Source organism: Phascolarctos cinereus, unplaced genomic scaffold (genome assembly GCF_003287225.1).
Source record: "Phascolarctos cinereus isolate Bilbo 61053 unplaced genomic scaffold, phaCin_HiC Scaffold_4;HRSCAF=312, whole genome shotgun sequence".
Classification (NCBI taxonomy): domain Eukaryota; kingdom Metazoa; phylum Chordata; class Mammalia; order Diprotodontia; family Phascolarctidae; genus Phascolarctos; species Phascolarctos cinereus.
In genome coordinates this window covers 728218751-728243637 of record NW_027555847.1, presented here as the reverse complement: position 1 = coordinate 728243637, position 24887 = coordinate 728218751, and the positions used below count along the sequence as shown (strand labels likewise).

The window sequence follows — 24887 nt, the reverse complement described above, 5'->3', positions numbered from 1 at the left end:
GAGTCTGGGCAGCTTCGACAAGGTCGAGGAAGAAGCAGGCCCCTCCTGGGTCTGGGACGAGGGCCTCCCGGGACCAGGAGGAGGAAGAGGCCCCCTGGGGAGCCACAGCTGTGGACCATCGGGGGGAGTCGTTTGGAAGAAAAGGGGGGGCTCAGGCCGGGCTTCCCCCCAGGCTTCTGGGGCGGGGTGGGGCACGGACAGGGAAAATAAATGCTTGTCATTTAAAGAAATCTTAATTTTAAAAACTTGTAAGTCAGCAACCATCAGAGCTCTTAAGAGTCCTCTCACCAAAAATGAGTCTCATCGGTGGAACAGCCTGGATACAAAAGGATCAGAAGCATTGGAGCTCAATAACAGCTGGTATGCCTGATAAACCCAAGAACGTGAACTCCTTGGGCAGGGACTCCCTTTGCACAAGAACTGATGAGAAAACTGGAAAGCGATATGGAAAAAAAGAGATTTAGACCAGCCTGTTACTCTTTACATCACAGCAAGTTCTGATACCTGACCATTAGAAAAGGTCATACAGTTGGGTTGGGTTTGGGTTTTTTTAAAGTAGAAGAAAGTGGATGGAGACATCTTTCACAACTAAAGCTGAGGAAAGAATTCTTGACATTGATTATTGATAAACTAGAGATTGCTCATAGAAGAATGTAACCAACGTGATTGAGGACCTTCAAAATTGTGTCCTATGAGAATCATTTTAGGAAGATAAAGATGACTGCATTTGAGAAGAGTGGCTATCCTAGTCAACAAGCATTTATTAAGCACCTATTGTGTGTTGTGCTACAGTGCTGGGAATATAAACACAAGCAAAAACTGCTTTCAAGGAGCTTACATTCTAATTGGGGAAGCTGTTCAGTTGTGTCCAACTCTTTGTGACCCCATGGACCTTTGCACGCCAGACCCTTCTATCTTCCATTATCTGTCAAAATCTTTCCAGATTCATGTTCATTGTTCTCATGATACTGTCTATCCATCTTATCCTCTACCATCCCCTTTCCCTTTTGTCTTCAGTTTTTCCCAGCATCAGGGTCCTTTCCAATGAGTCCTCTCTTCTCACTACATGGCCAAAGTATTTAAGCTTCAGCTTCAACATTTGACCTTCAGGTAAATAGCATGAATTAATTTCTTTAAGTAATTTGGTAAATTATTTAACTTGAAAAAGCTACAAGCTAAGACTAAAGTGGAGTGAGAGTTGGTCTGTGACCTTTTTGTTCACAGATGAATTGAACACTCAATGCAGCCTCTGAAGCTGAGATGCCACAGAGTATAGCTTGATTCTCTGCTCTTCGTACTAACTTTGGCCTGACAGTTAACAGCAAGAAAACAGGTTCTTCACCAGTACACCCTATACCATCTATCCACAGAACCATCAGTTACAGCAAATGGAGAAATTTTGAATACTCTTACCTTGGTAGCATACTTTCTAGGGATGTCCACATAAATAATGAGGTTGATGCACACAGTGCCAGAGCTAGCTCAATGTTTGAGAGGCTCTGAAGGAAAGCATAGGACATAGGTATTAGGCTGCCTACCAAACTGAAAGTCTACAGAGCCATTGTGGGGACCTCATTGTATATTTGTGAAGCCCGGACAGTACACAGGTGATATGCCAGTAAACTGAATTGCTTCTATTTGAATTATCTTAGGAAGAGTCTGAAGATCTGGCAAAATAAGGTACCAGATACTGAGGTCCTTTCTTGAGCTGAATTGCCAGGCATTCAGACTCTACTGGAGCACGGACTGGTCACGTTGTTAGAATGCCAAACATACATTTGTCTAAAGGACTATTTTATGGAGAACTTAAGGCAAGTGCTCACGTGGAGGTCAGAAGAATCAACACCAGGATATTCTCAAGGTCACTGAAGAACTTTGGAATTGATTGTATGAGATGGGAGACAATGGCACAGGACCGCCCAGCATAGAGTGCGTGCATCAAAGAAGGCACTGTGCTCCATGAGCAAAGCAGAATTATAGTAGCTCAAAAGAAATGTGAGATGCAGAAATGTAGAGACATCTTCTCTCCAAATATTGCTATGGACTCTTTGTGCCTGACCTGTGGTAGGGCATTCTGAGCTCCTGTTGGTCTGATCAGCCATAGTCAGATACACTACCTTAACCCCAACATAGTGATGTCATTTTCACACATGAAGGATAACAACAACCATATAATCAGTCTGATTTCTTCCTTGACCATCTGGTGATATTCATGTGTAGAGTCACCTTTTGAGCTGTTGAAAGAGTGTTTGCTCTGACCAGTGGGTTATCTTGACAAAACTCTTATTAGTCTCTGCCCTAATGGGGAATTTGGGAAGACACATAAAAGGAAGCTGAAAGTGACAGGCAGGGAAGAAGAGAGTACTTTGGAGCAAGGTATGATAGAGAAGTCTGGATTGTAGCCTGGTCAGAAATGAAGAATAGCTGTGTTCCAAGTTTATGAAAGATTGGCATGAGGAGAGATGAGCTCTGTTCTGCTTTAACACAGATGGCAGGAGTGGCAGCATTGTGTGAATGTTGCAGAAATTCAGTTGAATAAAAATTTATTAAGTACTTACATATGATAGCCACTGTGCTTAGCACTGGGGAGTCAAGGGGGAAAAAGTCCTTGCCCTTATGGAACTTATAATCTAACAATACATGAAAGGAAGGCTGAGAGGTGGAGGGTAAAGTACGTGGGCCATGATGGTAGAATCAAAGTCAGGATGGTGGAAAATGGTTGAGTTTTGCCTGGATATAATAGGAAAAATTTAACTATAATCAGAGCAGTCCAAAATTGGGATGGACTGTTTTAAGAAGCAGCACGTTCCCCCTCATTGTCAGTCTTTATCTTAACTGGAAGGTAATAGACTTGGTGTACATGTAGAAGGTTTTGGGGGTTTTTTTGGCAAGGCAGTTGGGGTTAAGTGACTTGCCCAGGGTCACACAGGTAGTGAGTGTTAGGTGTCTGAGGCCAGATTTGAACTCAGGTGCTCCTGACTCCAGGGCCAGGCTCTATCCACTGTACCACCTAGCTGCCGCCTGTAGAAAGTTTTTTTTTCAGCCAAAGACAAGGTTTATTAAAGATCAGCCATATTGGCCAGATTTTCAAGGAATCTGAACATTTCTGTTGCTCATTCTGACCAGAGGGCTAGAGTGAATCTCAGACCTGTAGAAAGCATTCTTGAGAAATTTTGTGGAAGTAGAAATGGCAAGAATTGAGTAACTGATTAGATATTGAATGAGGGAGAATGAAGAGGAGTGGATAATGCTGAGATCATGAACTTGGAAGACTGGAAGCATAGCAGTGCCTTTGACAGAAATAGGGGATTTTGGAAGAGACGTGGGATTGGGAATTTCACGGGGAGATAATGAATTCTGTTTTCAACATGGTGAGTTTAAGATGTCTGTTGACTTTTCAGTTTGAAATGTCTCATTTATAACTGGTGATGCTAATGCTGGAAATTATATACATACACACACATACACATCTGTAAAGATGCATTTAATATTTCTGCTTCTCTGCATTTGTTTGTGAGGTTATTATGCCCTAATGCATGGTCAGTTTTGTGAAGGTGTCATGCAAAGCTAAGAAACAGATTTTCTCCTTTCTATTCCCATTCAATATTCTCCAGAGGTCTAGCATATCTAGTTTTTCTAAAATTCTTTTCATCTCTTTAACTTCTTATTTTGGTTTATCTAGTTCTTAGAGGGATACATTTAGGTCCCACACTAGTATAGTAAAACAATTTTTAGTGTCTTTTTCTTCCCATAACTCATTTAACCTCTCTTCTTTGAGTCCCTTAGTGGAAGAGGGCAAGTGCTATAGCCTCCCTGGACCCAGCTGTAGGTGATTGGTTGCAATCTGAGAGTAATAAAAATGCTTTGTAATAATGTGGGTTGTGTTGTTGTTGGAATGGTAAAAGTTCAGAACTTGGCTCACAGGTCCTTCCTCTCCATCTCATCCCCTCCTTGCTTTACACTAGAGGACTTCAGTCTACACACTGGTGCTTTTTCAAACACCCAGTCCCTCAATCTCTCACAACATACACCTTCATTGAACTCCAGCCACAAACAGGAAAAGTCACATGCTTTTTGTGAAATCTATGTAGGCCAGCATCAAGAAGCCATAGCTCTTTAAATGTGACAGACTTTTCATTGCCATGGAGGCTGCTGTTATCAACCTGTGTGTCTCCTATTGGGACCTATCATTGATAAGCATGTTAATATTTGGAAAAAACTTTTTTGTTTTGTAATTTTAGTATCTGCCCCAATCTCTGTAAAATCTGACCAGTGTGCCCTTGGTCTAAAACACTTGCCAAGCCCCAACCCTGGATTCCCCTCTTCTTCTCCCATTCATGTACTGCTGAAGGAAGTCACGGAACTACGTAATCCAAACTAGACTCTTATTACAAGAAAAAATCATTTTACCTCTTCCCCATTGTGTATAAGAAATTCCAACTCTTCTCTCTTCGAGCTTTCCACGCCGCCTCTCTCTAGCCTCTTGACAGAAGACCTTGCCTCTCACCCCGCTGTGAGGAGAGGATATTCATTCTCCTATGAGCTCTCTCCCCTCCATACTGTACATGTCAAAGTCTCCCTTCACTTTCTTTACTCCAGTATTTCATGAAGAGGGGATCCTTCTCTTTGCCAAGGACAACCCTGCTGCTTGTGACGGATAGTACGGTATAGTGAATTATGCTGCTGAGTCAGGAAAACCCAAGTTGAATCCTGCTTCAGATGTCTGCCAGCCGTGTTACCGCGGGTAAGTCACATCTCCCTGTGCCTCAGATTTCTCATCTGTAAAAGGAGAATAGCATAGACTTCACAGGGTTGTTATGAGGACCAACTGGGGCAGTAGCTGTAAAACACTTTGCAGACCTTAAAGAGGGGCTTCGTCCCTTGAGGCTACATTCGACCACTTCCTTCAAGTCTTCTCATCTGTTGTGGACTTGAGCCCCTTTATGGCTTTGGCTGCTCCCTCTGGATAGCTTCCAGTCTGGTCTGGTTGTTGTCCTTTGTTCTTGAAGAGGACCAAAATGACATCACTATGTTAGAGTCAAGTTTCAGTGTGTCCGACTGTGGTTGATCAGATCAATACGAGCTCGGAATGTTCTACCACAGGTTGGACGCAAATAGCGTGTGTGAACATTTGGGGTGGATCCTCTAAATCTGTGCATCTCGAGTTTCCTTTGAGGGGAGTCAATTCTGCTTTGCTCCTGCAGCAGTACAGCACCTTCTCTGATAAGGGCACGCCATGTTGGGTGGTCCTGTGCCAGTGTCTCCTATGTCACAAATCAATTCCAAAGTTCTTAATAGCCTCCAAGCACATCCCAGAACACAGTACTCCAGATGAAAGCTAACAAAACTAGAGGAAACCCCAAATGTTCATACAGACTATTTGTGCCCAACCTGGAGTAGAACCTTCTGAGCTCACATTGGACTGAACAGCCAGTCTGACATACTCTATGTTGACCCCAACATCATGTCGTCATTTTGGTCTTTGAGTACAAAGAGCAATAATGAACAAACTATAGGGATGTCATCTCCCCACTTCTGGAAGTTCCACTCCTCTAAATGCAGCTGAAGGTGGCATTAGCTTCTGACTGTCAAGTCACCGTACAGATTCCTTTGTGGCTTGTACTTCATTACAACTGCTTCCCTATGTTACACTTGGGAAGTTGTTTTTTTTCATATATGATCATGTGACTTTTCACTTATCTCTATTGAATTTTATCTTATTATACTCAGTCCAGTGCTGTTGCCTTGTCACGATACCTTGAGACCCCGATTCTGCCCACCCTCCAATTGGTTTATTTCTCATCTTTGTGTTATATGCAGATTTTGTAAGCAAGCCATCTATGCCTTTATCAAGTAAGTGATAAAAATGTCGAACAGCCCAGGGCCAAACACAGAACCTTGGGACACTCCGCTGGAGTTCTCTTGCCATGCTGACATTGAATCACTATGAACTTCTCAAACAGCCCAGGGCCAAGCGCAGAACCTTGGGGCACTCCCCTGGAGTTCTCTTGCCATGCTGACATTGAATCACTGCAAACTTCTAATTCGGTTTTGATCAGCATCTGATGCCACACACCACAATAAACACCAATCAGATAACTGAAGGTCCTATAACCAAATAATATCAACTGTGATAAAATGGAACAAAGAAGAAATTGATGTGGGGTGTTTCTTCCTTCTCTTGCCATCCAACAGTAAACAGAGGCTTAGAAACCTGGATCCTTTGCCGCACCAATTCCATGGTAACAGAAGTGGAGTCTCACTTGTAATAAATGGAAGAATACTGGGTAGGAAAGAACTTCTGGCCAATGTGGTGTGGAGGTCAGGCCAAGTTTGTTATACTCAAATTCCTGGAAAGGCTGCCTGGGTTAAGCTCAGTTAGATCCTGATGTCCAACAGAACCCAGCCCGTGTTTCACATAGGTCCCTGTCCCAACAGGTGTTTCCTGTGGGCTCCCACACTCCTGCTCTGAGTCCTATCCCAAGTGAGCCTTCCTTCAAGGAGTCTTTCTTAAATCTTTGAGTTGTTAACATTGTTGTGTATTTATTCCGTATCTAGCATTTGCATCTGTGAAAATGTTGTTCTTCCCCAGTTGAACATAAGCTCCTTGAGGGTAAGGACGGTCAATACTTTTTCTGCGATGGCCTGGTCCCTGTCTTGGGCATAGCCTCTGCAGATGACCCAAAATCTCATGTGACTTCTCTTAGTAACGTGTACACTTCATGTCCCATGATCTGGAAGTTACTTGTGTTTGGATGCAATTGTGTCTGATGGCCTAGGGAGACGATGAAATACAACTGATAAAGTGCCAGACCAAGAGTCAGGAAGACCTGGGTTTGAACTTTACCTCGCGTTCTTACTGTTCACGTCAGTAAGGGCAAGTCACAGCCACCAGAGTCCTCAGTTTCTTTATCTGTATGCAACCTACATCCCAGCCGGCCAGACTCGGCCATAACGATGATTTGGTGAAATCTTGGGAAGACCCTTCAGTGTTTTCCTCTGACTCCCATTTGCACTTGCCCAGTGCCCCTTGGGAAAATCTGGGTATAGAAGGCAGACAGTTTTTGTATGCAACATAAAAAGGGGCAAAAAGGGCTGAAGCTCATATAAAAGCACTGAAGGTAAACTGCATATATTATGAAGCTTTGTTCCCCCAAACAGAAAAGTCTGAAAACATATCTATTAGGCACTGGTTTGGGGCCTTACAAATTTGTTAATTCTCAGTGTCTCTTAGATATCACACTTTTACTAATGATAGTTGATGCAGATATTTCCTCATGACTTTTCTTATTCTAGCTTCAGTTTTTTTCATTGACAAGTTTTAAAATTTTGTGTAACAAAATTATTTTGTTTTTAATGATCACCTATCTGTTCCTTATTTGGTTAAGATTCTTCCCCCATCCAAAGTTGTCCAGGATACAACCTATCAGGTTCTTCTAATTTGTTTTTAAAAAAATCTTTTATATACAGGTTTCACATCATTTGAAACTATTGTTGTATATGTGGTATATGTTGTATATGTGGTATAAATGCTGGTCTAAATTTGATTTCTGCAAAACCAATTGTCCCCGAAATTCTAGTCAAATGGAGTTCTACCAGGAAGTTAAGTTCCTGAGTTTACTTCTGAGGAGTGGAGGTCAAATAGACAGCACCTGTAAAATTACCTCAAACCTCCCCAGCAAAGTAAGAATACATGAGATTTCTGGGAGGGAGATGGCTGTGGGCTTTAGGAGGAAGAAGTTTGAAATAACCAGCATGGTAAAGCAGGCATGGATTTGCCTCATCTACAGGGTTTCCCTTTGGTTTCAATTCTCTCTCAACAAAGGATTGTAATGCTGGCTGAAATCATTCTTATGTTCATCATCTTGATAAGGCCTCATTCCAGCATGAAGTATAGGAAATGTGTTAGATACCCTGGCTAACTGGCTTTCCACCTACATCATATATCCCAGCCTAAAATGATGCAGTGTAAAGTGTTTATGGTGGAGGAAAGTCTTTCCACAATCATTCTTAAATTCACAGTTTCTTCCTGGTATGAATTCTCTGATGGTGAGTAAGTTGTATTTTCAGCCGAAAGGCATTTCCACAATCATTACATTCATAAGGGGTCTCTCCAGCATGGATTCTTTTATGTCGGTAAGGTGTGTGCTCAAGCGGAAGGCATTCCCACATTCATTGCACTCATAAGGTCTCTCTCCAGTATGGATTCTTTTATGTCGAGTAAGGTGTGTGCTCAAGCGGAAGGCATTCCCACATTCATTACATTCATAAGGTCTCTCTCCAGTATGGATTCTCTGATGCCTTTTAAGTTCTCGGTTGTGACCAAAGGCCTTGGCACATTCATTACATTCAAAAGGTTTCTCACCAGTATGAATTCTCTGATGTTGAGCAAGCTGTGTTCTCTGGCGGAAGGCCTTCCCACACTCATCACATTCATAAGGTTTTTCAGAACTATGAGTTGTCTGATGTTGATTCAGTCCAGTCTTCTGGCGGAAAGCTTTTCCACATTCATGACATTTAAATGGTTTCTCACCAGTATGAATTGTTTGATGTTCAGTAAGAGCAGTCTTCTGTCTAAAGGCCTTTCCACATTCCTTACATTCATAAGGTTTCTCTCCTGTATGAATTGTCAGATGTTGAGTAAGTCTTGATCTTTGACTGAAGGCTTTTCCACACTCATTACATTCATAAGGTTTTTCACCAGCATGAATTCTCTCATGAACAGTAAGTCCTCTCCTCCAGCGGAAGGCCTTCCCACAGTCATTACATTCATAAGGTCTCTCACTACCATGGGTTCTCTGATGTAGAGTAAGTCCTCTCCTCCAGCGGAAGGCCTTCCCACATTCATTACATTTATAATGTTTCTCTCCACTATGAATTGTCCGATGTACGATAAGTTCCTTCCTACAGTGGAAGGCCTTTTTACATGTACCACATTTATAATATCTTTTTCCAGTATGAATTATCTGATGTTGAGTAAGTCCTGATCTCTGACTGAAGCCCTTCCCACATACATTACATTCATAAGGATTTTCTCCATTATGAATCATCTGATGTTGAGTAAGTTGTGTTCTCAGTCGGAACATCTCTCCACATACATTACATTTATAAGGTTTTTCTCCAGTATGAGTTGTGTGATGCTGGGTAAGTCCTGATCTCTGACTGAAGCCCTTCCCACACAGAGGGCACTCAAAAGGTTTCTCTCCAATATGAATTCTTTGATGTTGAATAAGTATTGATCTGAACCTGAAAGTTTTCCCACAATCATTACATGTATGTTTCTCTCTAGCACATACTGTATGATCTTTAAGTAAGGCTGAATTATACCTAAAGAATTGTCCATATTCACTGTACTTAGAAACTATCTTTTTGGAGCAAGTTCCATTACTTATCTTTAGGTCTGAATACATTCTGAAGCACTTTCTGTGTGTAACATGCTTGTCAAGAGTCTTTCCTCCTCTTTCTGATGGAACAAAGATCACATTGCTGACTCCAACATATTTACTATATTCATTGTCTCTTGGCTTACTGGAAGGTTTCCTTTGTGTAATTCTTGCTTGCTGAGCACATTTCTTCTCATTGCCTGGATGCCTCTCTAACTGGGCATGCCATTCCTGGACTACTCCCAATGTGGCAACAAAGGGACCGTCTCTTGAGGGTCTTTCCTGGGATGATTCTGCCAATGAAATGCCCAGTTTTGGGGAGGACTCCTTGTTTTCATGTTTAGTTCTCCAATCTGAAAGAAATTTAAAAATGTAAATATCTTCTTCTTCCCTTGATGAATACCTAGTGTTTTCCGGCAAAAAAGATTATTTTTTAAACCTTATTTCCTGCTAAGCCATACTCTAGTTTTCTCAGCACTTTGCTGTTTTGGGGATGATTCAACAAAGTTGCCACAAACATCCATTCCCACACCTTGCTTACTGAGTCCATTCCACTAATCTATTTTTAAAAAACTGATTAACCGTACTAATTAGTTTTGATCATTACTGCTTTAAAATATTCATATCTTGTAGTGCTAGAATCCTCTCATCCCTAATTTTAAAAATTATTTCCCCATTATATCCTAGATGTCTTATTCCTATATATCCTTTTGTCTAATTCTAAGTTAAGTTATATTTAGTCTTTTAAGATTTATTTTTATTTAGTTGATGTAACCCATCTATGACCATTAAATCTCTCTCCAGTGATTTTACTCTTCCTTCAGCTCTGTAATGACTGTTTTACATTTTTATATTTTTACATCTTGATCCACTAACTACCACATATTTTATATATACTTAAGTGAAATTTTAATTTCTATCTTTACCTTCTGCATTTTGTTAGTCAAACAAAAATGATGATGATGATTTTGAGGATTCATTTTTCATCCCACTATTTTGCTGGAGTAAATAATCTCAGTCTGTCTTAAGGTTGATTATCTAGCATTTTCTAAGTAAACCATCATATCTTCTTCAAACAGAAGTATTTTTGTTTCCTCTTGGCCAATGGTTACTCTCCTAATTCATTTTTCCCATCTTTCTGCTTTACATAGCTGAGGTAGATCAAGTAATAGTGAAGATAGGAGCCATCCTGAATGCAGAAAAACCACAGAAATACAAACAAAAAACAGGATGGAAAGTAGTGTTCACACTTTCCCCAATGCACAGCCTCAAGGTTCTAAACTCAAATACCCAAAGATTAGGCAATAAGTAAGAGGAACTAGTGGTCCTAAGATAAGGAAGCAAATTTACCTCCGAAGTATCACTGAATATTGGTGGATAAAATCCATGTTTAAACAACAGTGGCTGTGTTTGGGCATATTTTATAAAAAAAAAAAAGAAGAGGTAAAATATAGGGTAGCATCACATATCAAGGTGAGGGAATCCAGGAACTAGAGGAGAGAAGCATGGAAAATATTTGGGTGAAGGTCTAATGGGGAAGAAACAAGAGATGATGTTGTATACTATAGACCAACTGGACAGAAAAGATGAGTGTGGAAACAGATCACAAGCCTGGTAAAGAGGTGTGCCACAGTAGTGTGAGGGAGTACGTATGGGGGAGTGCTTCATTTGTCCAGACATCTGCTGGAGTGCGCTGCACGCACCTACTGTCTCTTTGACAAAAGAAATGCCTTCTTGACTTGCCACAGGCATGATTTCGTCCTTCAGAAGGTGGAAAAACCAGGAAGAGGAAATCCCATTTTGAATCTGATTCTCACTAATAGGGAGGAACTGGTTGAAGGTATGGAAACCTTGAGGATAAGGGACCACTGCCCCTAGTTTTTTTCCCAGTCATTTTTTTCTTTTCTAATCTTAGCTGTAATGGGTTTATTTGTACAAAACCTTTTTGATTTTACATCAGTGTTATCCATTTTATCTTCTGTGATGCTTTCCATCCTTTGGTCATGAATTCTTCCCTTAACCAGAGATCTGCTGGGCTATCTCTTCCTTGTTTCTCTAATTTGTTTAACCAATACCAAATTGTTTTGAAAATTACTGCTTTGTGGTATATTTTGAGATCTAGTATCACTAGGCCCCTTTGTTTCTACTTTTTCCCTTACTATTTTCCTTAAGATTCTTGATCTACTGTGCTTCTAGATGAACACTATTGCTATTTTTTCTAGTAGCATAAAGTAATCTTGTTTCTCTGGAATTCTCTTAAGTATACCATATCACCTACAAAAAGTTGTAATTTTGCTTCTTTACTTACATTTATTATTTGAATTTTTAAAAAATCTTATTACTATAGCTAGCATTTCTAGTACTATGTCAAACAGAAGATGTGAGAGTTGATATCCTTGTTTTATCCCTGATATTACTGGAAAAAAATTATAGTCTATCTCTTTACATATAATATTGGCTCTTAATTTTAGATATATATTATTCATCATGTTAAAGGAAGGTCCATTTATTTCTATGTTTTCTAATGTTTTAAAGAGAAACAGCATTCAGAGGCAGGGAGGTGGCATAGTACATAAAGCACTGGTCCTGGAATCAGGAAGACCTGAATTTAAATCTGTCCTCAGAAACCTGCCAAATGTGTGACCTGGGTAAGTCATTCAACTTCTGTTAGCTTCAATTTTCTCTCAGTAAAGTGTTTTATCAGCCTTTATTCGGGGTCTTGGCTCGCTGAGGAGCTAAAGACCCTCTGGGTTATCTCTGCCTTACCAACAAACTGAATGTGTTTGGAACTTTGTTGCCTCAGTTTACCTTAATCACTTACAACTTTTGGAATTATTCTTTGAATGTCTGCTAGATTTCAACTGTTACAGAGGATTTTTCCTTTGGAAGTTCATATATGGCTTGTTCTTTTTCTAAGAACGAATGGGCTGTGTGAATTCTCTATTGTTCTGTTAATTTGGGTAGTTTGCAAATATTAATATATTTCATTAAGCTGTCAGTTTTATTGGCAAATGATTTATATAATAATAACTGACATTTCAGGCAGCTAGGGTGTCCAATGGATACAGCACTGGCCCTGAATTCAAAGGCCTTAGACACTTACTGGGTGTGTGACCTTGGGCAAGTCACTTAACTCTGTTTGCCTCAGTTTCCTCATCTGTAAAATGAGCTGGAGGAGACAGCAAACCACTTCATTGTCTTTGCCAAGAAAACCCTACATGTGGTTGTGAAGAGTCAGACATGATTGAAAATGGCTGAACAACACAACAATGACCTAGCATTTATATAGCTCTTTTAAAGTTGGTGAAGTGTTTTACAAATATTGTTTTAGCCTCAAAACCCTGAGCATATTATTGTTTCCATTTTAGAAATGAGGAAACTGAGGCAGACAGCAGTGACTTGCCCATCGTCACACAACTAGTAAATGTCTGATGCTGGATTTGAACTCAGATCTTCCTGACAGCAGACCCAGCCCTCTATCCACTGTACCACCTATCAGCTTATTTTGTTAGTACGGGGGGGAAAACTTTTCCTAGTTTTATTTATGAATTCAATTTTTTTGGCTTCCAATTTTGATTATCTCTTCCTTGATTTTCAGGATGTGTATTTTGGTCTTTAATTTGGATTTTATAAAAATGTTTTTGTTTTCTGGTTTTTTCAGTCTCATGCCCAGATTGTTGATCTCCACTTTCCTTTTTATGTTAATGAAGTTGTTTAGCGATATAAAATTTTCCTAAGGACTATTTTGGCTATATCACATTTTTGATATACTGTCTCATTGTAATGAATTTTCACATTGTCTCATCTTTAATGAAATTCACTACAGTTTCTTTGATTTGTTCTTTGCCATACCAGTTCTTTAGGATTGTTTCTAGTGTCTTGCTGTTTTTAATACTTTTTTCTTCAGCATTTTTTAAGTATATTTATTGCACTATAATCTATAAATGATATGTTTAATATTTCTGTCTTTTTGCATTTGTTTGTGAAGTTTTAGGTCCTAATAAATGGTCAAGTTTTGGAAAGTTGCCATGCACAGCTAAGAATATGCATACTTCTTTCTGTGCCCCAAAGGTCTACTATTTTTAACTTTTATAAAATTCTATTCAGGTATTTAACTTTAGTTTATTTTTTGTTCAGATTTATCTAGGGCTGAAATGGGTACACTAAGGTACATTTAAATTAGTTTTCAAAGAGTTTACAGTAAAGATGGGTAGCACCTATGATATAAAATGCTATCTGAGAAATGATCAAAAGGATGAATGCTCCAGTACTTAGCAAATTACTTAGAACATAGTAGGCACTTAACAAATGCATCTTAATTGATCAACTGAATAAATTCTGAAGACAAAAAAGGAAATAGTTATAGTGAGGAGAAAAAAATGGAATTTGTCTGAAGAGACGAATGTGGATGACACAGGGACTGACCCAATTAAATCAGACTAAAAATGGAATGCACAGAAAATAAAAACAAGGCTAAGTAATTGGGGTACATTCCTGCAAAAATAGTATTAGGTATGCTAAACCTCAAAATGAACTCAGACAGGCAAGGGAAGCTACAGCCAATGGAAAAAAGACTTGCTATTGTTGTAGTCTTAGCTCTACTAGAGACAGTGGAGGATCAGAGGAAGCAAGCTATGCATGGAGTGGAGGAGAGGAAGACACTTATCTTGTTTCTGTTTTCTCAGGCAAGGCAAATCAATTCTGCATCGGGAAGGACAAAACAACAATGACCTGATAGTTGATACCCAGTGTAAACAAGGAGAGAGGGAGAAGTATCTAGTCTTTCCTAATGAATTCAAGTCGCTTGGCCCAGATGAAATAGAAATGGGTACTGAAAGTCCTGGCAGATGCACTAGCTGAGCCATCGAAAGGTCTCTTTCAGATCATGGAAAACAGGAGAGGTGCCATAAAATTAGAGGAGGTCAAATGCCTAGGGAACAGTTTGCATCCCCTCCAGGCCACCGAGCTTGACTTCAATTCTTGAGAAAATTCTAGAATGGATCACTAAAGAGATGGTCGATGAACATGTAGAGAAGGAGCAGTGATTGATTACAAAGCTTCTGCATGACAGCTTCATCAAGAACAAGCCATGGGCAGTTTTGACAAATGGATTCCAAGAGCACTTTCAATGTCTCTGATCAGCCCTGGGTGGTTTAAGATTTTTAGCAATGCCTTAGAAAAAGGCAAAGATCAAATCTGCTATCAGATCTGTAGCTGACCCAAAGCTGGGAGGGGCTGCTAACACAGTGAATTAGGGTCAGGGTCCTGAAGGAGTGGGATAACCTAAAGCACTGGGCTGCATCTAAGAAGATGACATTCCATAAAGATATGTGTAAAGTCTTAACTCTTGAGAATAAATAAGTCAACCTCACAAATAAAAGACTGGAAAAGAACAGTTAGACAGCAGTTGTTTTGAAAAAGATCTGGGGGTTTCTTCAATTCTGATACGAATTAACAATGTGATGTGCCTGCCAAAAGTGAACGTGATCTTGAACTACAGGAAGAAATATTCACAATAGTATTTGCCGACATTTCTTTTTCCTTTGTTTCATCCCCAAGAAGCACGGAGTTGGGGCCAAGAGGACCTGGGTTCTTCTCTTTTCCCCAGTTCAGCTAATGTAATCTTTTTGTTATTCTCAGCCAACCTGTGCCAGCCTCAGGTCATTCTGAGCTTGCCCACTCTGCCATACCACTATTCTTTAGGGACCACAGCACGCTTGTTTCTTCGTCTTTAACCTCACCCTATCTACTGTTTAATTCTTGCTGCCTACAAACACACCTAAGAATCCCTCCCTATCCTTCCAAAACTCTCACCAGACCCTGATGTCCCCTCAAGCCATTGATCTCTTCTCCTTCCCAGCCAAACTCCTAGAAAACACTGGTACTATTCATTTCCTCCACTTCCTCTCCTTTCACTCTTCTAAACCATCCGCAGGGAGTCTTTTAATCTCATCAATCAACTGAAACTACCCTCTCCAAAGTCACCATCCATTTCTGAATTGTCCAATCTAATGACTTTATTTATCCATCCTCTGGACCTTTCTGCAGCATTTGACAGAAGAGGGTCCAGGATAGAACTTGAGGTGATACCCCCAAGTCACTGACTCTCACATGGCTGATAAGCCACTAAAGGAGAATGAGGTAGAGGGGGTCAAACAGGGAGAGAACCAAGTGAAAAAAGTGTCATGAAAATGCCCCACCAACAGGTCACCTGAATGGCTCCATGAGCCACTTGCCGGCAAAGCCCACGCTGCCTCACCTGGACAGCTGCTTCTCTGGGCGACGTCGCTCCCTGGCATCCATGGTGCTTCCCCCTGTTCCAGTTGGCAGATCACACGTGGTTTGGAAGCTGCAAGTCCTGTTCATTACAAATGGGAAAGTGTTTTGGGCCAGTGAACCATCTTAACACTCAGTCCCAGGCCCTCTCTCTTGTCCTCAAAAGGATCAGGAAATACCAGAGACACCCTACACTAGTCACTAAGGGGAGAAGCAAAGACTCTCTGGTGGGCAAATTCCGAGTGTCCTAGGAGCAGCCCATGGTCCTCACCCAGGCAGACAAGGTTCCTGTAGTTCTCCAGCATCACTTCCTTGTACAGCTCCTTCTGAGAAGGGCCTAGCTGCCTCCACTCCTCAGGGCTGAAGTCCACAGTCACATCTCTGAATGTCACTGACTCCTGAAATATCAAATATACTCAGAGTTAGCCAGGACACACCCCTTATATAGAGGTGGGAAGAGAAATTATGTTGGCAGGAATTGTACCAAGTGCTTCTCGACTGTTCAGAGCTTCATTGTTTGCCAGGTGTAACACCTGTTTCACTAGACTCACCCAGAGAGGTTAGAGATATTGTGACTGTCATCTTTATTTTTTCAAGTGACATTTTTTTCTCTCCCTCCCACCCCCACCCCCCCAACTAAAAAAAGAACAAAACTCTTGTCATAGATATGCATAGTCAAGAAAAACAAATTCCCACATTGGTCCTATCCAAAAATGCATCTTGAAACCATCATTTCTGCCGGGAAGTGGCTTGTGTTTTTCAGCATTCCTCTATTTGTTATTACATGGTTGTGGGGATTATAGAAAGTGCTCTCCTGGTTCTGCTCAATTCACTCATCACTGTAACTTTAAAAGTCAAAGGCAGTGCTGCAGAGATGGCAGGGTATTTTCTAACTGTCACCAGGGTGGGGAAGGGGAGAAAAGGACTTCCAGTAGCCAGAAGCTACAAACTGTCCCTGTGCTGCACGTGCTTTGTACGCGTGAGCCCACTTCCCTCAGGACTCTAGATGCACGGGTAGAAAAGTATATCACAGATGTGTTTGGGGGGGGAGGGGTGGAGGAAGGGCCGAGAAGAATGTTTTATACCAAATGTTCTCATTATTATCTTAGTAAATACACCTTTTCTAAAAGCCAATCCAGTACAGTTGGACAAATGCTATCAAGTGACAATAACGGAGGAAAGTACACTGGTTGGGGCTCGTGAGCGACTGCACTAGGAAAAGACAATACCTCGACCCTTCAGAGGCACCTTCAGAACTGTGAAGGGCCTGATAACCGTGTTCTGGGGCCCCAGTTCATCTGGACCAGTGGAAGCTGGGAGAGCTACTTTACAGCCTGTGCTACACAGATCTATACAGAACAGCTTCCTCAGAGACACAAAGTGATGAGGGGCCGGAAAGGGACTTAACAGCTAGAGGCCAGAAAATGCTTTTGGTAGGTAACGCCTGGACTGAACCTTGAAGGAAACTAGGGATTCGAAGGCAGTGGTGAGGAGAGAACACGTTCCAGACACGGCATACACAGCCAGTGCAAAGGCAGGAATATGGCAGAAAATAAGGAGAGTTTCTTGGGTGACAGTGTGTGTGTGAAGGGGAATAATGCACAAAAAGGCAAGAAAAGCTGTCAGAGGTTAGGTTGTGAAGGGCTTTAAATGTCAAACAGAAGAACTGACACTTGACCCCTGAAGGAACAGGGAGCCACAGGAGATTACTGAGTAGGGGAGAGAGGTGGTCAGACCACACTTTAGGAAAATCACCGTGCAGCTATAGAGTGGGAGAGTCTTGAGGCAGACAGACCAAGAGAAGACCACTGAGGTGAGGTGATGTGGGAGCAGAAAAGCTGCTGAGAGAGCAGATGGAGGAGATGCTGCTGACGTGGCCTGACTGGATGTGTGGTGTGTGGTGTGTGGTGTGTGAGGACAATCCTGAGGAACATCCTTGAGAACTGGAAAAATGGTGCTGCCCTCAGAAGAAATAGGAAAGTCTAGAGGCAGGAAAGAAATAGGAAAAGTCTGGGAGATGTTTGTAGGGGAAAGATAAAACATTAGGCTGTAAACCTATTAAGTCTGAGAAGCCTACAGGACAGCCAGTGTAAAGAGTCAAAATCAATATCAAATCACAGAAACCATAAAAATGACATTAAAGAAAATGACAACGACGAATATGAAATGCAGAAACAACATCTCAAAAAGAACAAACCACCCTCACCTGGGAGGCCCCAGGAGCCATGGCCTCCTCTCCGTCAGTCAGAAGGCAGAACTGGCGAAGCAAAGCACCATGCGGGGGGCGCTGGTCCTCTCGAGGCTGGGCATCCCCAGGAAAGAGGGAGCTCACAGGATATTCCTAGAATTTGATCCAATGAAACAAATATTCATTACGTGTCAGATACTGTGCTGGGTGCAGGGGGCAGCCGGGCCCTGCTTGGTCCCAACTCCATGGAATGAGACGCTCCTCCCAAAATAAGCTGATCGTGCTGTCCGACCCGACCATGAGCCCCCTCCCTTGGCCTCCTCTCCCCTGGGACAGGCAGGCTGGAGCCCTCAGTTCTTCCCAAGCCTCCCTTTGGAGGGCAGAAGCGGGGCTCTGCTCTTCACTCCACTTTTTATCTGCAGCCTCTTGACCTCCACGACGCCCCTGGGTGGGCACCCCTGCTGTCCGTCAGCACCGCCCCGCCCCTTCCAGCCTCCTCTTGGGTGTCATCTCTCCCCATCACATTGTGAGCTTTTTGAGGGCAGGGACTGACTCACTTTGTATCTCTCAGTGCTTAGCATAGTGTCTGGCATACAGTAGGTGCTTAATAAATGTTTATTGAATTGAACCTGGGTAGAATGGAGATCAAAAGCCAGCTGCTGGATGCTTTTAGCCCTCAGGGTCAAACTCATGACCTCAGGCCTCTGCATCAGAAGTGACAGTATCTCATCTCTGCTGGGAGGGGCAGACACAGGCCAGGTAAATCAGGGACAGATGTGCCCTGCGAGGAGGTACCACCCTTCCGGGAGGGCCGGGAGAGGCTACAAAGAGGGGAAAGGAAAGATGATCCAGAGGGCAGCCTCTGAACCCCAGGGGACGCTGTCCTCACCCGGGGAGACCACCTCCCTGCGGGAAGGGTCCAGCCGCGGCTACCCCTCCAGCGTCAAGTCCACACACAGCGGTTTGCACGCTGACTCGCCTACTGCACCGTGCAGGGTCCTGCAGCGCAGGGAGCTGTTGTTTCCCCGAGGTGGCCACCAATAGTATGTGCCCGGCAGACAGTAGGTGCTTCACAAACGCTAGCCGCCGAGGTCTCCCGCAGTGCAGTTCAGGCTTCGCATCCCACATGCGTCGCTGCTCGGGCCGCGCCAGCTGGTGAAGCGCCCCGCAGAACAAGACAGAGCTCTGGGGACAGGTCGGGAGGTCTGGCAGAGGACGCTTCCTGAGGCCCGGCCACCGGGGTGAGCCTTCCAGGGCACCACCGACAAGAACTGCAGGTTGGCTCGTCTACGGCTGACCCCGTACCCGGGGTGGGGGGGCGGTGTTCCGCGCCCCCACTTTACAGAAGCCAGCCCGTGGTGGGGGAGGGGAAGGCGCCTCCGTGAAGGAAGCGCTGCCGGAGGCAGAGGACAGGGCAGATACAAACAAGGACACGTGACGTCACAATAAGTAATACGTAGGAAGCACGGAAGCGCTTTGGGGGCCACCTCACTGGACGACTATACACAATAAGTGACCGAGTCTCCATGGGGAAAGGCCTCGGGTGAAAGGCGGGGAGTGAGCCGAAGGCGAAGCAGACAGAGCCAGCCTCACGCGCTTCCGAGCTGGAGGACCCTGGGCAGGTCACTTCACCAATCTGCCTCAGTTTCCCCATCGGCAAATGGGGTAGTAACACCCTGACGTCTTACCACGGCAGGCCCGGACCTAGCCCAGGCTGCCCCTCCGGCACTTCAGCCCTCCCTCCTTACAGCGGGCCCTCAGCCTCTCCGGCTTCCCTCCTCCCCGTCCTGCCGGCTCTGGAGCTCCGGGTACACCTCCCATTGGACGAGGCTGGGGACGGGAGGCAGGGGCACCTCTGATTGGACAGGCCTCACCCCCCCCAGCTGGCCAATAAGGGTGTGCGCTCGCGGAGGGGGGCGGGCCTCCGTCCCGCACTGCGCACACTCGGCCCTGGCGCTTCCAGCTCGGGCTCACCTTCTAGCCCCAGCGTCTACCCTCGCTGCACCGAAGCGCATTGGCGCTGGGTGGAGAGGCTGGGGTGGGGGCAGGGCCCGGAAACGGAAGTCACGAGGGACACCAGCGCGGCCTTCTGACCATCACGTCTGGATATTCCACCATTTCTCCCCCCCCCCCGTTCCCCCAGATCCCTCGCAGCGTTTACCACCTCAGCCCCCGGCCTCTTGCCTTGTGGGAAACCTAATGAGGCATCGGGGCGTTTTTGCACGTGGCCGGCAGGGCGGTGCTGGTCCAGACGTAGACACCCGAGCTTCCTGTGCTCTTCACAAAGTTCATTCCCACCCAGTCTCATCCCTGGGCCCTTGACTGCCTGCCAACTTGGTAAAGGAGCTGGCTTGCTGTCCCCCTTCCATCCCTTTGCCATCTGGAGCTCCTGCCTGTCGGCGTGCCAGCTGGCCCACAGGTACTCTCTCTGCGCGCCATCTTTGGTAAAGGACCTGAATGGCAAGGCTCGTCGCTGAGGCTTGGAAATGGATTTGCTGGCGATGGGGCTCCGAACACTCTTCCCCAGAGCCCTCCTCTTCAGACTCGATGGACTTCTGGCCTCTAGTTTCACATCCACTCTTTAATGCTCTTTTTCTTTTCTTTTCTTTCCTTTTTTTTGTTACATTCAACTCTCCATCTTCTTCACAAGAGTCACATCCTTCTTCCACTTCAGAACTCTTCCCCATCCATCCCCCTTGAAGCCTCACTATTTTGCCCCCTCCATTCTCATTACCAACCTGCAGTATCTGCAGTATGGAGATAAATTCAGAATGCTTCCCCTCCTTGAGGATGGAGATCAGCCTACATTGGGATTACAGAGTAATAGTGAGTTGCTGTGCAGAAATGCAAACATTGTACTCTCAAGTCACCACACAAATTCCTCTCCTCTCCATAGAGAAGAGTGATGAAAGCTGAATCTGCAATTTTAGGGCTATAGAGGACTCACTTGGCGAGGAAGCCTTTTATCTATGCACTGTACAAGTGTTAACTATTATTATTTTTGTCAAAAGACAGTTTCTGCCCTCGAGGAGCTCACAATATAATGGGGATTACAACAAACAAAGATACACAAACAAGTTATATACAAGATCAACAAGAATTAAGAAAAGGACTGAAATTAAAGAGAGGTTAGGAAAGGCTTCAGTTTAGATGGGATTTAAAGGAAGCCAAGGAAATTAGTAGGTAGAAATGAGAAGAGAGAGCATCCAGGCATAGAGGACAGCAAGAAAAACTGCCCAGGAGCTACAACATGTAGTATCTTGTTCCTGAAATAGCAGGGAGGCCAGTGTCCCTGGATTGAATATGTAGCAAGTAGTAAGATATAAGAAGACTGGAAAAATAGGAGGTTAGGTTATGAAAGGCTTTGAATGCCAAACAGAGCATTTTGTACTTGACCCTGGAGGCAATAGGGAGCCACTGGACTTTATTGAGTAGGGGGACGACATGGTCAGACCTGCACTTTAAGAAATCACTTTAGTAGCTGAATTGAGGATGGATTGGAGCATGGAGAGACTGGAGGCAGGCAAACCAACCAACAGCTATTGCAATAATCCAGGCATGAGGTGACCAAGTGGTAGACCAGAGTGGTGGCAGTAGCAGAGGCATATTTGAGGAATGTTGTAAAGGTGACTCAACAGACCTTGGCAACAGATTGGATATGGGGGGTGAGGGATAGGTGTCAAGGATGACCACTAGATTGTGAGCCTGAGGGACTGAGAAGATGATGTTACCTTCTATAGTAACCAGGAAGGTGGGGGGCAGGGTTTAGGGGGAAAGATAATGAGTTCCATTTCAGACATGTTGAGTTAAAAATGTCTACTGAACATTCCAATTTGAGATCTATGAAAAAGGCAGTTGAAGATATGAGACTGGAGGGCAAAAGAGAAGTTAGGGCAGGATATGTAGATTTGAGAATTGTCCACATAGAGAAGACAATTAAATCCACCAGAGATAATATCAAATGAAATAGTATAAAAGGATAGGAAGGCCCGGGACAGAACCTTATGGGACAGCTACAGTTAGAGGGTGTGATCTAGATGAGGATCCAGCAAAGGACATGGAGGAACAGTCAGATAAGTGGGAGGAGAACCAGGAGAGAGTGGTGCCTTGAAAACCTAGAGAAGAGAGTGTCAAGGAGAAGCAATGAACAATGTCAAGGGCTATAGAGTGGTTAAGGAGAATGAGAATTGAGAAAAGCCTATTGGATTTGGCAACTAAGAGATAACTGGTAAGTTTGGAGAGAGAAATTTCAGTAGAAAAATGAAGTTGGAAGCTGGATTGGAAGGAGTTAAGAGAGTGAGAGGAGAGAAAATGCAAGCAGCTATCATAGACTGCCTTTTGAAGAGCTTAGCCACAAAGGGCAGAGAAGATACAGGACAGTGGTTGGCATGGATGGATGCATCCAGTGAGGGTTTTTTGAGGATTGGGGAAACCTGGTCATGTTTATAGGCAGTACGGAATCAGCCAGCAGACAAGGAGAAAATAAGTGATAGAGTGGGTATGACAGTGGGAACAGGCTGTTGGAGAAGACCAGATCACTTTAGCTGTTAGAGGAGTCAGCCTTAGTAAGGAGTAAGGCCACTTCATCATGTGAGACAGGTTTGAAGGAGGAGATAGTGGCAGAAAGCATCTGAATGACAGGAGATGAAGAAGGGATAGGAGGGAATTCACACTGAATGGCCTCAATTTTTTCTGTAAAATATGAGGCAAGATTCCCAACTGAGAGAATGGTGGAGGGGGAGTGAAGAGAGTTTTGAGGATGGATGGACAGGTTTAGAAGAGCCACTGTGGAGAGAGGGAGAGTGAGTTGATGAGGGAGATATTGTATTGCTTAGTAGGAGTGAGAGCAACTAGGCATTGCAGGGGATAGAGCGCTGGGCCTGAAGTCTGAGAGACTCAGCTTCCCGAGTTCAAATCTGGCCTCAGGTATTTAGTAGCTGTGTGACCCCGGGCAAGTCACTTAACCTTGTTTGCTTCAATTTTCTCATCTGTCAATTGAGCTGGGGAAGGAAATGGCAAAACCACTTCAGTATCTTTGCTAAGAAAACCCCAAATGGGGTCATGAAGAGTCAGGCATAATTGACAAATGACTGAACAACAACAAAAACTTGTTTCCTCCATCGTAATCTAAACTCCTTGGGTGGAAGGAAACAAGCATTCATGAAGTGCCTACTACATGCCTGGCAAAGTGCTTTAAAACTATCTCATTTGTATGAGATTTGTATTACTGCTCGAGGAGGGAGCTGTTATTATATCCATTTTATAGTTGAGGAAACTGAGGCAGAGGTTAATTGACCTGGCCAGGATCACACAGCTAGTAACTATGTGAGGCTGGATTTGAACTCAGGGCTTCCTGATTCCCAATCCCAGTAGTCTATCCACTGCGCTGCCTAGCAGGGATTATTCCATTCTTTGTACTCGTGTCGCCAACTTCTGTCAAAGTTTACGGCACATAACAGGCACTTAACAAATGCTTATTAATTGATTTCTCAATTGGAAGTGACTGCACTGTAGTGCTCCCCCCATTCAGGGATAGGGATTTTCCAGTCAGTGCTGGTGGACCACAGGACCTGGCTGTTTTATTACTGTTTTGGCAGTGGTACTTCTACCGCTGAGCTAAGCAAAGGCCGATGTGTAATAAACTAACTTTTAACTGTGACACAGTCAGCGGTCTGCCCAGCAAGTCAAGTCAAAAGAAGTCAAGTGCTAACTAGGAGCCGGAACTGTGTTAAATCCTGGGAAAACAAATACAAGCAAAAAGACCGTCCCTGCTCCCAAGAAGCTTCCATTGGGGGGGGGGGAGGAGACACACAACACATATAAATAAACTGAAAAGTTTTGGGGGACAGGGGAGGCAAGAGAATGTCGTTTGTCCTTCGTTTTCTTTTAGGCAATCAGGGTTAAGTGACTTGCCCAGGGTCACACAGCTAGTAAGTGTCAAGTGTTTGGTTCGAGGTCGGATTTGAACTCGGATCCTCCTGACTCCAGGGCTGGTGCTCTATCCACTGCGCCATCTAGCTGCCCACTTTGTCCTTCACTTTCAAAGAGGTCCAGTGACATCCCAGGATGATGTCTCGACTTGTACATGAATTGGATTGCCTTCCCATCCAAATCTGCCTTGCATTAGCTTTGTACATGCCTCTCTACAGGCAGAGATGCACTTGTATTTCCCTGCTCCTTGAGGGTAGGGCCTACTTCATTTTTGCTTCAAATAGCCAGCCCCAAACACAGTGCCTTGAAAACAGGTGTTGTTTGTCCTTCCTTTTCAAAGAGGACCGATGACATCACAGGATGATGTCCTGGTTTGTGCAGGCAGAGTTGCACAAAGTCTTCCGCCTCACTCTCTCTTCCAGAGTCACTGAAGTCCAGTGGCAAGACAAAAGTCAGGAGGACTGACCACGGCCCAGTACACGATGGATGGTCTTGGCATCTTCAACGTCTGACCAAGCTCCAAGCGCTCCCCAGCACCTTCTTCAGCTTCCATCATAGCCAGTGGAAGAAACTTCTCATCTACCCATTCCACCAGGGGAAGTCTTCACATACTTTGGGTAGACATCCCCTAACCCACCACTGAGGCCCATCAGTTAGCCTCAACCTGGTTTAGATTGTTTGCTGAGACATGCTACAGCTTCTTGGAGCCACAGGTGAGAATTGGGGCTGTCTAGAGCAATGAGAGGGAAAGTGTTTTTGCTCAGGGTCACAGCCAGTGTGTGTGAAACTTGAACTCAGGTCTTCCTGGTTCCAAAACCTGGTCTGTAACCACTCTCCCTTCTGTGATTTGCCAAAGACAGAATAAGAACTGGTCTCAGTGTCCAATCAGATAATTGAGGGAAGTTTCATTTATGCAACAAAGATAGTTAAGTAACACGTCCCCATCCCACTCCCATCACTGGTACCAGGAGCCAGGACTGTATTTCCTGGTAAAATGCAGTGATATCAATAGAAAGCATAATATGGTAATCAGTGGTAACAATGTACACATGAATCATTACCAACCTTTTGTATAACTCTCAGATCCTTATAGTCTTTTTCAAATGGCT

The 24887-nt window shown here is 43.8% G+C and overlaps 1 protein-coding gene across 1 annotated transcript in view; it reads right to left on the bottom strand.

Annotated features, from left to right (window-relative positions):
• LOC110201792 (uncharacterized) overlaps positions 1–24887 on the bottom strand; it is a 67077-nt gene that overhangs the window by 16741 nt on the left and 25449 nt on the right. The window contains exons 2-5 of the mRNA XM_078154513.1: positions 17866–18000; positions 15931–16057; positions 15643–15741; positions 8149–9736 (exon numbers count right to left, since the gene is read on the bottom strand). Of these exons, the coding sequence (XP_078010639.1) occupies positions 8149–9736; positions 15643–15741; positions 15931–16057; positions 17866–17886 (1835 nt within the window). The 5' untranslated portion in view covers positions 17887–18000. The remainder of the gene's footprint in view (positions 1–8148; positions 9737–15642; positions 15742–15930; positions 16058–17865; positions 18001–24887) is intronic.